We start from the raw sequence: 16,507 nt of genomic DNA on the forward strand, positions 1-16,507 counted from the left end.
TAGATACCAAATTCTAGTGTTTTTTTTTATTTTTATGAGTTTTAAAATTCAATTACAAAAAATGCGTGTCTCCTTTAGACGTATTTTTAAATAAAGAAAGGATTCAAATTTTTTAATTCTTTAACTTCATATAGAAGAGAACAATTTATCACCATTAGATGAATTCGAATACTTACGCAAACGTGGCTGCTCCGGTCGTTTTGAGACATTATTTTAGAAAATTTGTTGACTGTACAAAAATTTGATCTCCCTCCCGCGAGGCCTGTCCCATTGGCAATTTTTACTCGTGAATTTTGAAAATTCAAGGACTAAAACCTTTTCCAGCCTCCTCTGGTGTTATTAGACGTTATTTGAACTCCAAGGGCTTTTCAGAGATTCACTTTTTCTTGCGCGCCTAATATTTGAGTCTTGATAGAAGTTAAAATTATTCCTGAACACTAAATCAGGTTAAAACGGTAATGTTTTTCATCTGGACATTTATAATTAACTCTCCATTAACTTTTGAATGCTTTGCGCAGCCAAATAAAGTTGAATTTTTCCATCATTGAAAATGGTTCATTCCAAATAAGACCTTTTACAACATTCATTCATTTCATCTTCCGTTTGAACTAAAGTATTAAAACACTTATTTTTTAATTTGTGTTATTTTAATATCTAATATTCTTAAAGTTCCTCTTCTGAATATTCAATTCTTTTGCTTGAAATTTGAATTTTTTCGTTGTGTTTTGAATTTCAAAAAAGGATAATTATGATACTGTAGAAATATGGAGACCAAATTATTTTAAGTTTGAAGATTTTTTTAATAAAACATTAATTTTTGCCCAGCAACGTTTTGGGGAAATATTCCAAATTTCATCGGATGATGGAAATGAGAAGGAAATTAATTAATAATCCAGCTCTCGGGGGGTAAATTCGATGCTGCGATTTAGCTTTAGCCCTCCTTGTCGGATGTAGCAGGTACAAGCGTCCGTGTATTTCCCCGCGGAGAGCCGAGTAGTGGTTCTGCTCTCCCCATTCTCTCTTTCGCTCCCTAACGGACAACCTACAGATGTACATACCTAATCATTTCGCGCGTTAATGCGTAATTAATTCGATCGTCACCACTGCAGATGAATCTGCGCGTGCGCCCAATCTTTCAAGCCAGTGGCGAAATCTAATTAAGAATGCACGTTTTTGCTCGCGGATGCTTGTATAATTATAAACTGAATCTATTTGAAGCTGAAAACAAGTTACTTTTGCACAAATAAACGTTAAATAATTAAATATTAATAATTTTGTGATTGTTTTCATTTATTTTTATCTTAATAATTATTTACTGTTAAATATTAATTTTTTTAATTTTAATAAATATATTTTCCTAATATTATCTCTAAATTTTTACCATCAAACTTATTTTATATGATGTCTGATGTCTTATTCACAATATAATAAATTAATTGCATATAATTTTTTTTGTTAAAAGGTTGTAAATGTGTCTTCTAATCGTGTTGTAATTTAGGAATTAAAGTAAGATTTTCAACTTTGCGATGCAATTCAATATTATTGTTCATTTAAAATTAATTACCATTTTTTATATAAATAATTTAATTTATTAATGAAGAGTAGAATTTATTCAATTACATATTAATTATGCAGACTATAAGAAAAGTTGTAAAAATCCTGAAATTATTGAAATTTGAAAAGGAATTTTTCCATAAACAACAAAATGATCATGGAAATGAAGAGATTGGGCTTTTTCTTCGATGCAGAAATTGCATTTTATTTAAGCTGAGCCATTTTTTGTTTCTTAATTAAAAGCAATTAAACGAGGGAAAAGCTCGATCTCTTCATTTTCAATATTTAAGTTGAAAATTTTCTTTTTGCATTTGAATTTCCCCACGGTGGAGCGCTCGAGAAAATGAAAATTTTACGAGCGGCGAATTTAATTTCCCCGCGGTGAAGGGCGCGAAACAAAGAGAATCGCTACCCTTTCTTTTTGCGGGCGTAATTCAATCCGAGCCGCGGACTGGGGCATTGAGATAACGTCCTTGACTGGCTCTCTCGCAATAATAAGAAGGCGCCTGCCTGGCTCCCTCTCGCAGCAGCGCCACACAATCGGCGGAATAAGCTGGGCCGCCCCCACCCGCCCACCCACCCACCCTCACCTGCCTGCACAAAGAGCGTAAAGCGCTGCCCGGCTGCCCCGAGAGTTTTGCAACGCGCACCACCATGAAAATGGAGCTAATTATGTGGAAAACTTTGCCGCTGCATGACTATCGATTCGTGGCGCCGCCGGATTTGTCTGCACAAATCCGCAAGTCGCGCTTTCTTTCTAGATGAAAATGAAAAATGAAAACATTACATTTAAACCCCCTGATCCTACAATAAGAAAACAAATTGATTTTGATTTCTTGAAAGAGTAAAACGACCATATTTTAGTAATTTTTGTTCATTGTTTAAAATTTATTGTCATTGTTTTATTTTTTCACAAATGAGGTTCTATTAATTAGAAAATGCAAAAGAAGAATTCAATAATTTAAAAATAAAAAAATGTTAGCATCAAAGGCAAAGAAATTAGTCTTAAATATTGCAAGATATAGACAAATATTAAACTAGATTTTAGTTTATTTACGTTTTTCAGGAAAATTTAAACGTGAAATTCTTGATTTTGAATTCTGGAACAAGAGAACTTTTTGCTGACGTTTTTATTACTTTTTTTTTGTGAAAATAAAAAATCAATCAGTTTTGAACAAAAATTGAGAGCTGATTTAGCGGCGAATCCTTTACGTCAAAACAGTAAAATTTAATGAAATTGTATTTTTTTAACAATAAAATCAAAAGAAATTACATACTTCAATCCTTATTTGACTTCAACGCTCAGGTTCATTTCATATGAAAATTAAATTATAAATCTTTTTTCTCTCTTTTAGTTTTCAGCTTTGTTTGTCATCATCGCGTGGACCAAAATTAAGGATATGCCAGCAAAAAATGATGATTTTTTAAATAAAGTTGAACCCAAAAATAAAAAATTAATTAGGTGGTGCCTTCTGTACCACCAATAAAGGGCACAGGCTGACAAGACTTTGTCTTGGCCTGACCCTAAAAACAAAAACACAAAACTACAAACAAAAAAATTTAATTGAGTGATTCCGATTCCAGAACTAATTGAAGTTTTAAAAATCTTTTTGGATTTTCCCCCATTTTAAGCATAATGTTTTTATTATAATCCTTCCTGAAACATTTTTAAGATTTTGAAATTAAATCGACCTTGATGTGAACATGAATTCAAACCAAATTTAATACTTCAGGCGCAACAGGCTCATTATTCTTAAAAAGCGAAGAATTCTTTACGATTATCCTTTTTATCGTCACCCTGTTTTTATCTGCGATTTTACGTCGTGGGAGGAAGAATAAAGAGCATAAAAAACGCGGCGGCTCTTCTCACTCGGGGATGGAATCTCTCGCGTGCAAATAAAAACACGGTGCGAGAGCGAAAACATGGGCTGCTCAATCAGAGAGGAAGGAAGGCATCGGAAAGGGCGTTTATGAAATTTGGCGTTTGTTTACAAGGGCCGTCGGCAATAAGGGTTCGTTTGCCCAGCCAGCAGGCAGAGGGGATGTTTTACGACCGTGCCGCCGCGCGACAGCAGATGAAATTAAGGCTCGTAGGCGGAGTTATGCAACCATTGCAGCGGCCGTGCGATGCGGGTTGCAGGAAGAGGAAAGGTGCAGGCGCTTTTTGCCGCGGCGCCCCCGCGGGCGGGTTTCCTCGGCCGAGAGGAGGAAAAAGACTTGCTTGCGCTTTTTAAACACTTTTGCGAGTGGCAAAAAGCAAGCAGGAAGGGATTATTTACGAGATACGGATGAGAGGACTGGAAAATTACTCAACTTGAATTGCAACTCATTCTCTTAAAAGCTTCTCTCCGTTTAATTTCGCAAGGTAGCGTCGTTTTTTTTTTTTTCAAATTCCGGTATGTTATTTGGCCATTTTCAAATTTAACTTAACATATTAAGAAGTACAATGTAGAATGCTTTTAATGTCATTTTAGTCGATTTGGACAAGGCTATTTTTTCCTGTGTCTAGCAAAATTTGTCTCATTCTATCTTCCATTTGACCCAGTTGTAAATAAGCGAATTGCGACGGAGACAATGATATGTAATATCACTTATGATACAATAAAAGCGAAGCAATAATAGTAATAATAAAGCAAAGAATAAATTTTCACGATAAATATTGAATAGAAATGTAATAAAAAAAAAAACTGTTAAATTATATGTTGTGCGGACAGGCCCCCAATTGCGGTATTACTTCAAACTCGGTGGGTGGGAAAGCCCGCCGAGTGTACCGACCTTTAAAGATCCTCTCCGGTAAAGTGTATTGCTCTCTATTCTGAAAGATTGCTAAATTTCGAGTATATCTTGTGAAAACACTATTTGACAATTCCAAACCGTTGCGTCTCAATCAAAAGAAAACCTAAATACGAGTGATTCGTGCGAAAAACGTGTGAGAATTGAGTAGCCAATCAGATCCATCAGTTTTGTACAAAAACTGCAGGATTTGATCACATTGGCGCTGCGATCGCTGATTTTGCCACTAATGCCCCACGGCGCTGCATAAAACTTGGCAAAATCAGCGATCACAGCGCCAATGTGACCAAATTCTGTAATTTTTGGAACAAACTGATCAATTCTCACACGTTTTTCGCGCGAATCACTCGTATTTAGGTTTTCTTTTGATTGAGACGCAACGGTTTGGAATTTTTAAATAGTGTTTTTACAAGATATACTCAAAATTTAGTAATCTTTCAGAATAAAGAGCAATACTAATCACCGGAGTGGATCTTTAATAGGAACTGGCTTGGCACCTGATGGGGGACAGGGATGTGCCTAATTGTTTCGGCAGCCTAGGCCTAACACCACTTTCCGTCTTGATTTAGGTGTGCTTATTTTATATTTGCCTGTTTAATTATTTGTCTAGGGTTTATTAATTATTCAATTCAACAATTTTCTAACTAATCCGAAATATGCTTGCGGCTTACCAGCCGTTGACGGCTGGAAGCCCCCGAAAGACTTACTGCCCTCGCATTAAATCCCAACTTGGGAGCGGTCGGCGAAATAACAACTTGAGCGGCTCACGGGAGAAATCATACTAATTTATTTGTATCACACACAAGGTGTCGCCAATGTATTGGTGTGAGGGGAATTACAAGATAAGGGGACGAGCATACAAAATCAACTGTCAATCACAAGATATAACATGCGAATCCCCGCAGTTGTTTTTTTATAGTTTTATTTAATTAATTATTGATTTTTTATATCTTTTATTTTAATCTTTAAAATTTTGTTTTAATACACATTTTACGTTTTAATTACATAATATATTTTTTATTTTATAATTTTATGTTAATTTAAGTATTTAATTAGATATGCAAACAAAAAAGTTTTTACCTATCAACAACTATTATTTTTAGAACTTAGTTATATAACAAAATTTTTTAATAATGGTCACTAATCAGTTTTTACAATCATTACCTTTATAAATAAGATTTTTAACATCCTTTCTGCGTGCGCTTGTCAGTATAACTTGTTTAATACTTAATTTGATTTCAAACTTCATACAGTAAATTGCAAATGCGTTAAATCTTATATCTACATTTCATAAAAATACTGCATAGAAAATTTCCTGAGCGTGGATTGAATAAAGTGTACAAAAAATAATTTTTATTGTTGTCATATAAAAAATCCTTTAGATGCATTTGATTGCTCACAAATTTAGCAGCAATTAATTTTCCCAAATTAAAAAAAATATAATGTTTTTTATTAAATTTGCAAAAAAAACCATACCTAAAGCTAACGAAGGATATTTTCCAACTGTCAAATGCTCCATTTTGATTATTACTTTTTTTCACTCTCTTCGGCAACAAGTAGGCGATGACAATTGCGGGGCGTCTTATTTTTTTTATGAAATAGGTTTTCACTAGAGCACCATGTTGTGCCAACGCAATAACAACTCGTCTTTCACGGCTGTGCCGCCGAATCTTATTTTTAACCCGAGATTTCTCTCCACTTGAGACGAACCGAATGCAAATTGATCACGGCGGTCGGGGTTGGACAAGTAACAATTTGCATCGAGGCCGGATGCGGCGGCCCAGGGTGGCTATTGATTGCAACACACACACTGGCCGACACCTAAGGCTCGACGACGGGCACTGCTAATTATCCTCTTAAGCGGCTCTTCATTGATGCAGAGCCGGCATTAGGGACGTGACTTTGTCCCCTAAGCCCCCACATCGGTCCCTCGTCAAAGTTTTTGCTCCCAACTGCGACCCGGCCAGCTGCGGCTCAACTTCTTGGTCGAAATCAAAGAGCTTCAAATGGGCCTCAGGGAATTGTGTTGAAAATTGTGAAGTTTAGGTCGGCATGATTCTTGTACAAATTTTACTGTTTACATTCCTGACCTTACGAATAGTTTTAATTGATCATTTTATTTCTTTACGAACAAATAAAAGAATGCTCTAATCATTTGTTATACCTTTATCAATTACTCTGGTTAGTATAATGATTACATATTAATTTATTTAGTATGATTAAACTAAATTATGCCGTGAACCTGGAAGGCTTTGATCAATAAAATTTCTTTACATTTATTTCAACCCAGTTCACACTTTATAAATAAAACAATTTAGAGCCAAATAATTTATTGCTAAACTTTAAATTGTGTAAAAATACTTGTACAAAAATAACAAATATATTATAAAATATTTTAATAAAAATATATAAAAACATTTTGTAAGAAAATAAATTAAAAAACTATGTGCTTAGAAATTTAAAATATAATTATTTTTAAATTTTTGTAAACTCACCTTGCTTTTTACTCCTCTTTTTTGGTCTTTTTTTAACTTATCCAGTTTATTTATAATATGCACGGTCATGCTGTGGAGGCTAATGAATAATTATCAGCTTTTTTGAAGCAAAAAAGAAAAATAAACTTGGCTTAAAAGCAGAAAAGACAAAACATGTATCATAAACGTTGGTTAAATAAGATGAATTTTTGCAGAAATTTTGGAAAAAAAATGTAGTAAATAATTTTTTTCCATTTTTTTATAATAAAAGCTTGTGATAAAGTCGCAAGTATATTGTTTGATTGTTGCCGATTGTTGTATTCTGGAGTCAAAATTGGTTTTTAATATGGTTTAAATGGGTCAACAAAAGCCCCTCATTATTTCCCCTGCATTTTTTTATGCAGTGTCAAATTTTGAGCAGTATCGATCAGGCCATTATTTATCTTAGACCCTCCTTAATTTCTGATGAAAAGGACAATTAAAGTGATCAAAGAAATTAATTTAAGTATTCTTTAAATTTCTCAAAAATTTAATTGTTCATTATTGAAATCCTTATCAGCAAAATGAAGAAATTTGATTGGCTTTAATTTCAACAATAATTAAGTTATAAATTTTCCCTTCTTGGGAAAGCTTCACTTTTTTTTTTAAACAAAACTATTTGATAGGAAAATAAATACACGACGACCCTTCTTCCTTTGGAGGTATTTCGACTTCACACGAATTCAAACGGGCATAAAATTTCGATCTGCCTCGGGGCGTCGCTTCTCTCTCTCTCTCCATATTGAAAAGGCTGTATATATCAGTAGCACCCACTCCGACACCTTTGCACGGAAAAGCTGCGCTGCAACCCGCAGAAAGCGGGGTTTGTGCGCGTAATATTATATATTTGAAATGCGAACCTTTGAGCTGCAGGGGCAAGCGGAGCTCGCGGCACAATTCGCTTTGATCCTCTGCGTTTAATGCGAGTACGTACATCACAATAGGGTCGACGGGATGGCAGCGCTTTTTACGATCGTTTTAACAATGTCAACATCTTGGGTAAACCGCACGATCGAGCGCAATACGCACAGCGGCGGGCCGGTGAGTGAAAGAGAGAGAGAGAGAGAGAGAGAGAGAGAGAGAGAGAGAGAGAGAGAGAGTGGCTGAGCGGCGTCGGCAAACAAAGAGAGCCCAAATCGAAAGGATTCCGCCGCCCTCTTCTATTTGCATATGTGCGTGGGCCGAAAAGGGGAAAGGACCGATTTGGGTCTGCGCCTGAAATAAGCACCATTTTTCATCACTTCTTTATTTGCCGATGGAATGGAATAGACGAATATAAAAGTCCTATTCTGACGTTTATGGGATGCGTGTTGAGAAACTAAATTTTGCTTCTTTTCAAAAGTTTTTATTTTTAATAACTTTCTTGATCATTTTAAATCATAATAATAAAAATGGCAGAATTAACTTAACAATTTTGTAAGTTTTTCAAACGGAAAAAATGATACGAAGTCTCAAAAAAGTCTTTTTTTAGGGTAAAAAATATCAAAGCTTTACAAAATCCAACTTTAATCGCTTAAATTGTCTATAATTCTCTTCCTCCCTTATTTTAATAATAACAAAGTAAGAAGCGGCTACATTTATATCTCATTGATTTTCTTCCACCTCTTCCCCTCTTGAATGATTTTTAAATGTGGAATAATTATTTCTCTAATCTGCCTGCTGGGAATTCGTAATTATATTGGGCTTAACAAAGTCAATTTTAAAATGGTTGAATTATGATTTCAGTCAGATTTTAATCAAAGTATTTAGTACTTATATTTCTATTTAAACGGCCATTAACTATGCGTAATTTCTTGAGTAATTGAAAATTATATAATTGCCCCACAGTCCTCGCCTAATCTGGCTAATCTACCATGCGATTTCAATTTCGAACTAAATTGCCTAATGCCAGGTAAGGATTCTAGATTGGAAAATTTTCATTACTACACACAAAAAAATGAATCTAATGCTAAATAAAATCAATATTTATTTTCACATCTTATGAAGGCTGCTCTGCTCACAAAATCAGAATCAAGAAATAATAACATTTTTGCCATCAATAAGTTTAGATTTTAGTCCACTTCACATAAACCAAGACTTAAACTTAAAAGCGTTTTCTGATAAATGGATTTCGGATAAATAAAAACTGTTGTTCTGATAAATAATTTCTGATGAATAATTTTCGGACAAATGCCGAAAAAAAATTTCGGATGTCTTTTTTCTGACAATTAAGGGTTTCCCAAAAATGTTTCATCAGTGATTTTAATATTTGATCCGCTGTTCAAAATCGATTTCAAATAATATCAGAATCCTTTCTTTACTAATCAATGTAAATATGAGAAAACTTACTGGATCTCTTACTTGAAACTAAAAATACGCTTTTTGCTCATTGCATAAAATTTAGCCCACCACTAAAAATGCTTTGTCAACAAATATCAGTTAAATAATGACAGTGATAGTGAATTATTTTTTCCAATTCCAGCACAATAATTTCTATATATTGATTTAATTATGTTCGGCATCATAGGTTCCACAGTCTACTACGGAATTGACGATTGTCTGAATCTGAACCAATACATTTACACAGCTTTCAACTTTGACAATTTAAAGTTTTTCAATTAAACAAATAATAATTGTTTGTGTAAAAGAAACAAACTTTTGAAATAACCTAAATTATATTTTTTAAAGTTAAAAAAAAATATTAAATTTATGTTATGTTTATTTGCAAAATAATATAATATGAGGTTAAATAAAATTTAAAATTTCGATAATGTTTAATAATTTTAAAAGATTATTTAGCATTAAAAGTAATACATAGTAAAATATTGAGTGTCGGCTCAGAATTTATTGGCTGTTCCTTTATCTTTGAGGGTGGAATAATGAGCGCGGCGGGTTTGCCGGCAGAGTTATCACCCAGGGCCGCTCGTAACGCATTTTTTTGCCCGTATGGTTGTTAAAAAATGCAGCACGGCGGCAGTGCGAAATTTTCACAAGGGCTCGGAAGGGGCCGAAGATGATTGCTAATTGGGCTGCACAACTATGCGCGCGGCGCCTTTAAACTTTCCGCCCTCGTAATTGCCGCTCTTATTGCATGACTTGCGAGCGAGCGCGAATTCTTTTCACTTTCCGCCGCTCCTTAAAATGTCACTTCCACAATGGCAAATTCCTCCTCTCCAAAGAGCCAGAGTGAAAAAGTACTGCAATTTCCTCGACGAATGAGAATTAATTGACCCTTTGGCACACTCTTTATATATCGTTGGACAAAAGTTCCCGTCCACTTTTATCTCCATAATAATAAAATTCAGCTACGTCATTTTGGCACCAAAAACCGGATCAGTTTATAGAATAATTTTAATTGCCAAAATAACTGATGAATGAAATTTATACATTCTTTTGAAACGAAAGTTAGGAAGGAACTTACAATCAGTTATGAATTTTTATAATTTTTTTTATGCAAATCGCAAGTGCACTTTTTTTTTAACACACACAATGTTGTACAAAAAAATATACTAAAGAAAGAGATAAAAATAGGAAAAAATTAAGCCCATTTTCGATTTCAGTCAATTTTTTTAAATTTTCAAATGAAAAGTTTATAATTAATTAATATAAATTAAAGAATTTACGATTAAATATAAATTTTCCGAACATTTTAGACTCATTTGGATTTAAAGAAACAACTTGACGTAAAAACTATTTAGGGGAAAGATTCAGAAATTTTATAAATAAATAATAATGTAAACATAATTATCAGTCCTGGTTTGATTTTGGACTCTTTATTTAGCCAATTATAGCCTATAAATTTATTCATGGGCACTAGAAAGTTGATTTAAAGCTGTGTTTTGACAAATTAAATTAAATAAATTTAACTTTCTTGAAAACTAAAATATTTTTCTCAATATTAATGAAAATCATTGAATTTTGTTGCAGGTTCTCCGGCCGACAAAGCGGACCTGGAGGTTGGTGATGAGATACTGGAGGTGAACGGCAGATCGCTGGAAGACGAGTCGCACACCGAAGTCATCTCGCACATCCACCAGGTATCAACCCCGTCCATTTGCACCCTCGACGACACGTCCCCCGGGGGCAATCGCTCTCCTTATTGGGCGGGGGCTCGGCCGATTGATTTGCCATCGCTGACCGCCGACCGTCTTTTCTTCCCTCGCTCGGGGCCATCGCTGCTCTCGTATTTCACCCTCCTAATTTCATATTTCGCCGATGGATGCGGCGAACGATCGCCCGCCTTCCGCAGCCAGAACAGGTGGTTCCAATATAGAGGCCACTCTGCATTCATTACATGCAAATTTTTTGCTGCCTCCAAATTTTCCGTGGCCTGAATTTAATATTCTATGACGGGAGATTCGATAGCCCCAGCATTCTAAAAAATTATGATACTCGGTGTGTCTCAAAATATAGAACTGGAACTTTGAACCATAAAGCCATTCTAGAATTTAGCTTCATTTTATTTGAAAAATATTGAAAAATTAAAGATCCACTCCAGTCATTTGTATTGCTCTCTATTCTGAAAGATTGCTAAATTTCGAGCATATCTGGTGAAAACACTATTGGAAAATTCCAAACCGTTGCGTCTCAATCAAAAGAAAACCTAAATACGAGTGATTCGCGCGAAAAACGTGTGAGAATTGAGTAGCCAATCAGATCCATCAGTTTTGTACAAAAACTGCAGGTTTTTGTCACTTGTGGCGCTGCGATCGCTGATTTTGCTAAGTTTTCTGCAGCGCCGTGGGGCATTAGTGGCAAAATCAGCGATCGCAGCGCCAATGTGGCCAAATTCTGTAGCTATTTGGACGAAATCTGATTGGCTACTCAATTCTCACACGTTTTTCGCGCGAATCTCTCGTATTTAGGTTTTCTTTTCATTGAGACGCAACGGTTTGGAATTTTCAAATAATATTGTTTTCACCAGATATACTCGAAATATAGCAATCTTTCAGAATAGAGAGCAATACAAATGACCGGAGTGGGTCTTTAATGTGAAGTAAAAATGGGTTTACTTATTTTTGGTGGTTTTTTGAAGTATTATTTATTTTCACTCTGCAGACGTTGTTCAAAACTATTAGAGCTGTTTTGTTTTTTTGAATAAGAAACAATTCTTGAATATCTCCTCGAATTCCCACATTTTCTAACAATATTGTTGACATGTTTCTTTCTAAATTTTTAAATATCAGTAAACAGTATGAAGATGTTGACTGACTCCTTTCCTTAATTAATTTCTGCAATTTTTTTTTAAATAAAATTAAATTCTGCCCACTTTATTTTCAATTTTTTATGAATTTCCTCCCACTTAGTTTTAGGTCGGACACAACAAAAGGTTTTTAATGTACTGCAGATCGCAGGTCACCTTTTGGGGTCAGTTATCTTTTAATTTTTTTCCCTGCAACCGTGCCTGCAACGAGGCTCGCCCGGTTTTAATTTTTAAGTATATTTATGTCAATCAGTAAGAAACTCAAAGACAAATGCGGATGACTCTGATAGGAATATTAAAATTGACAGAAAAAACGTACTGAAATATTTTTGAACAGCTTTTACCTCATATTTGAGGGGTGGGGGGGTTTTATCAGCTTATAAAAAGATCATAAAATAAGAAAGGCAGTCTAAATTAATTTAATTTTTCCTTTACCAACAAATTACCGTATTTGATAAAGTAACTTTACGATCGCGGAATTATCTAATAGATATTATTTTATTCAATAATATATGTATATTATTTTTTTATATCGTCAAAATTGAGATAGTTTAATTGTAAATAATTATGTTCATTTTCATTGAATTATTGAGATAAATTATAATTCAAGATAACAGATTTAACTTGAAGCCTGTTTGAAGCCAGACCAACAGATAGAAAATTGCATTTCAGACCAAATTTGATTCAAATTGTCTCTGCTCCGTCATTTGGAATTTCCTTGTGCCTCGAATCCAAATCGTTTTAATCCCTGGGTTGTCTCTCTCTTCAAAATCCATCTCTGCGGCTCGCGTCATTTGAGGAGGGTGTTCGGGGGTGGGCGGCTTTGTTTAATTAGCGAGTGCATCGGAATGAATGAAAGAGAGAGGAGGCGGAGGGAGACATCTGCGTCTGAGAGGCTCCGTTTGGCTGCGCTGATTAAATTTTATCGAGGGGCTCTCGCCATGGTGCACGCAAAATTAATATATATCTCTCAGCAGCGAGACGAGAAAGCACACGAATGTGTATAATACACACGTCTTGAGGCGAAACACCAGCATCGATTCAATACACGCCCCGCGCCAACATTGCATTGTGCTCTGCTAATTAGTGCACGGGGCTCAAAATAATTGACAAAAGCCGAGGTTGTTTGCAAAACAAATTTAAACAGTTTCAATTTTTTTATTACTCTTTATTAATTAATACTTGTAATATAATAATTATTTAAAGTTTTATCATTTAAAACTGTTTTAACTATTTTATTAAAATAAAATTTTTTATTATTTCTTTCTGCACTAGCCGCATGTTATTAAATTTCCACTCGAATATCTGCTTTCCTATGACAGAATCGGGAAAAAATTTAAAGATTATAATAAGTAATTGCAATTAGCAACAATTAGCTTCAATTGACTATGTCTAGAAATAATTTCACTCTTTTCATCATTTTCTTAGTTCAAGTTCGTAAGAATTTAAAACTTAAATTTTATATAATATTTAATGTTTCAATTCCAATATTTCCAATAATAATGTGAGGAGCGTCATTTGTATTGACTCCACAATTCTATAAAATTTTCAAATTAAATTTTACATGATAAATTATTTTAATTTCTTACAAATTGCAAAATACAATCGCCATAATGCTTTATTAGGAACAAAAATTTAAGAGAAAAATGATAAGCGACTTGATGTTTCCATTGAAAACGGTGCCAGCACAATGCACGCCCTCGCGAGTTTGCAGTTCACGTTGAGGCGTCCAGATGTCTCCAGCGGGGCCAAACGCTGGGTCGGAGCGCAAACGGAGAACGCGGAGAACATGAATGAAACTGATCACTGACTGTGAAAGCAAAAAGCAAGGGCGGCACAAAACTTTTAATTTTTTGGGGAATTTTTATATTTACAAAAAGCTTCAATCTAATTAATCAACAAGTCATCAACAAGTTTTTAATTTCTATACTTTGGACTTTGGATTAATATGTAAAATTTGTTTAATTTCTAAAACTAATATTTATTAAGATTTTAACAAGAATACTATGAAATCTTGCAAAAAAAATATTATTTAACAAAGTTAAGCTTTACAACTAATAATTTCGTCGAGGTACTTCACATTGATATAATTAAAGTAAAATATTATTTAATTTCTATGAAAGTTATGTCTTCAGTAGCAACTGATGTTCTCATTATCGAACTCTGTTCAAATCTCCAAATGATATAGAAAAACAGATCTTACATAATTTGTCTATAAAATTATAAAACACAAACCAATTATAGTATTAAAACGCCCATCGATTTGTTTCTGATCGTAAAAAATAATACATGGATTTCACAACTTCGTCATTTCCTTAATAAAACAAAATTCATTTGTTATTTATTCTTTTGACTGTTTCCATTCACTAATCCCGAACAATCTGACTACTTTATGCTTAATTTGATTTGGTAAATTAAGACAAATAGATAAAATTATAATGTATAGTTTTATATAGATTCAAATTTATTGCAGTTCTTCAAATTAAACTTTATCTCTTCTTGTTGAAAATTTACTCACCGTCATTGCCGAGTCTTACGGAGTCTAAGTGTGTGTATTTTTCCATGTACTTCAAGTAAATTTATTTTAAGAGGGTCCCGAGTAATTGCATCGAGTGTAGAGATTCTTTCACGGCGATTAATTGGCCGCTGTTTTGATTTCAGTGCATTCGCTCACGCACCATCTGTTTGCGGGTCAAGCGGAGGAGCGGAAACAGACTGGGTAAGTGAAACGCAAAAATAATGGAGAGAAAAAAAATCGGAACCGACCCTTGACCTTTGGCGGCGCAACCCACGCTCACCTGCAAATGTCAAGCGCTCGCGGCCACCCCTGTACCAGGACAACACGCAGACCCGCGCGTTAATTAACTCTGTCTGCGCGCGCTCCGATATTTGCAGGGATTTCGCTCCAGAGGAAGTAAATTAAAATGTGTCCTTGCGGATAAATTAGGTATCGACGCGCTTTTGGCGAAAAGGTTTTAATTAAAGCTAAACTTTTAATTCTATTAAAAAATGTAATAATTACTTTTTAATAAATATTATGTAATTCATAAAAATGGGGAATCTTTTACATTGAAACTTGAGTATTTCCAGTATTTTCTTTTATTTATTCTAATTTATAAGAAAATAAAAAATAATTTACGAGTGTTTATAAGGGAGTCGTACCGTAAACCTTTGGAATTAAAGGACTGTCTAAAATCACCCCTAGCTGCAATTTCATCCTATAAAGTGGGATTTAAACCAGAAACGTCGATCTGGGATAGCAATAAAAAAATAAAAAAAATATGTGACGATCAAACATCTCTGTTTATTAACATCAATTTTTTTTAAGGTTTCTTTTAAATATTTTGCAAATTCTCAAAGATTATTATTGTTTGAATTAGTTTTTTTTAATACATAAAACCTGCTTTTAAGGTTTTTGCATAAGAATTTTTGTTTTTGAACTATAGCATCATTTGACCTTGCATAGCAAAACTAATATATTTGAAACTGCTCTGAAAATATCCACCCATTTGTCTAAAAAATTGTAATAAATATTTGGCTCAAGAGTATAAAAATAAGTAAAAACAAGTAAAAAGAAAGAGTTTTCTATTCTTTTTGAGGAGCTTCTCAATTACTTTTTAAATAATATTTTATTAATAATAAATAATTCCTTCAAACGGTTTTCAAGGCACTATTATATGCATAAAAGTAAAAAGAACAAGATGTTTCTATTCCCATTGAAATTGAAAGTCACTCATGAGAATTTCAATTCAGTATATTTTTAAACAAAAGTAAAACAGTCCAAGAAACCGCAACTTTCGGTTATTCTTCTAAATAACTTTAGAAACCACATTAACTCCAAAGTAATATTAGAAATATTATGTAACTTCATCGACCATTTGACAATCTCAAAAATTATAAATTATAAACTCTGGAGATTGTACTGATGATTCAGTTGGAATGTGAGTTTTTTCCTCTTGGTTATCGCGGCATAGTTTCTGAATGACCCTGGAAGGTGAGGTTTGTGTGCTGATGAGCCGGCAATAAAGATGCATTTTTGTTCTGACGCGAGACTCGGTCGAGCGAGAGAGCGAACGGCTAATCAACCAAATAAACAGAGATAACGCGGCAGACAGATTCCGAGAATTTACACGGCAGGTGAAGTCGCCGTTTTAAATTCGCTCGAGCTAATTCTCGCGAGGACGAGTGTGTTTTCCGCAAAAAGCCGCTTTTTCCTAAAGCTGTAAAAATAAAAAGTTTGCAGACCCCAGTGTCCGTCTCGTGAAAAGCGATCGCATTTGTGTCGCAGCAAATAGACTAAATAGAGCGGTTTCGGGGCCGCCGTCGGAATTAATTCCCACCGCAAAAGAGCTCTCCGTTTTAATCACCAACCGCTCTCAAATATTTGCTTCACTCCCTCTGGACCAATTTGTCCTCTGCAATGATGCTCCATGAAATGGGCAGGCGCACCAGTTTCGCAGTTGGT

The 16,507-nt window shown here is 34.3% G+C and overlaps 1 protein-coding gene across 2 annotated transcripts in view; it reads left to right on the forward strand.

Moving 5' to 3' along the window:
• Positions 1-16,507, forward strand: part of LOC132201699 (protein PALS1) — a 93,757-nt gene that overhangs the window by 35,850 nt on the left and 41,400 nt on the right. For both annotated transcript variants that reach the window (XM_059628069.1, XM_059628068.1), the window contains exons 2-3: positions 10,767-10,876; positions 14,704-14,761. In XM_059628069.1, the coding sequence (XP_059484052.1) occupies positions 10,767-10,876; positions 14,704-14,761 (168 nt within the window). The remainder of the gene's footprint in view (positions 1-10,766; positions 10,877-14,703; positions 14,762-16,507) is intronic.

This window comes from Neocloeon triangulifer, unplaced genomic scaffold (assembly GCF_031216515.1).
Source record: "Neocloeon triangulifer isolate White Clay Creek 2 clone unplaced genomic scaffold, ASM3121651v1 ptg000014l, whole genome shotgun sequence".
Classification (NCBI taxonomy): domain Eukaryota; kingdom Metazoa; phylum Arthropoda; class Insecta; order Ephemeroptera; family Baetidae; genus Neocloeon; species Neocloeon triangulifer.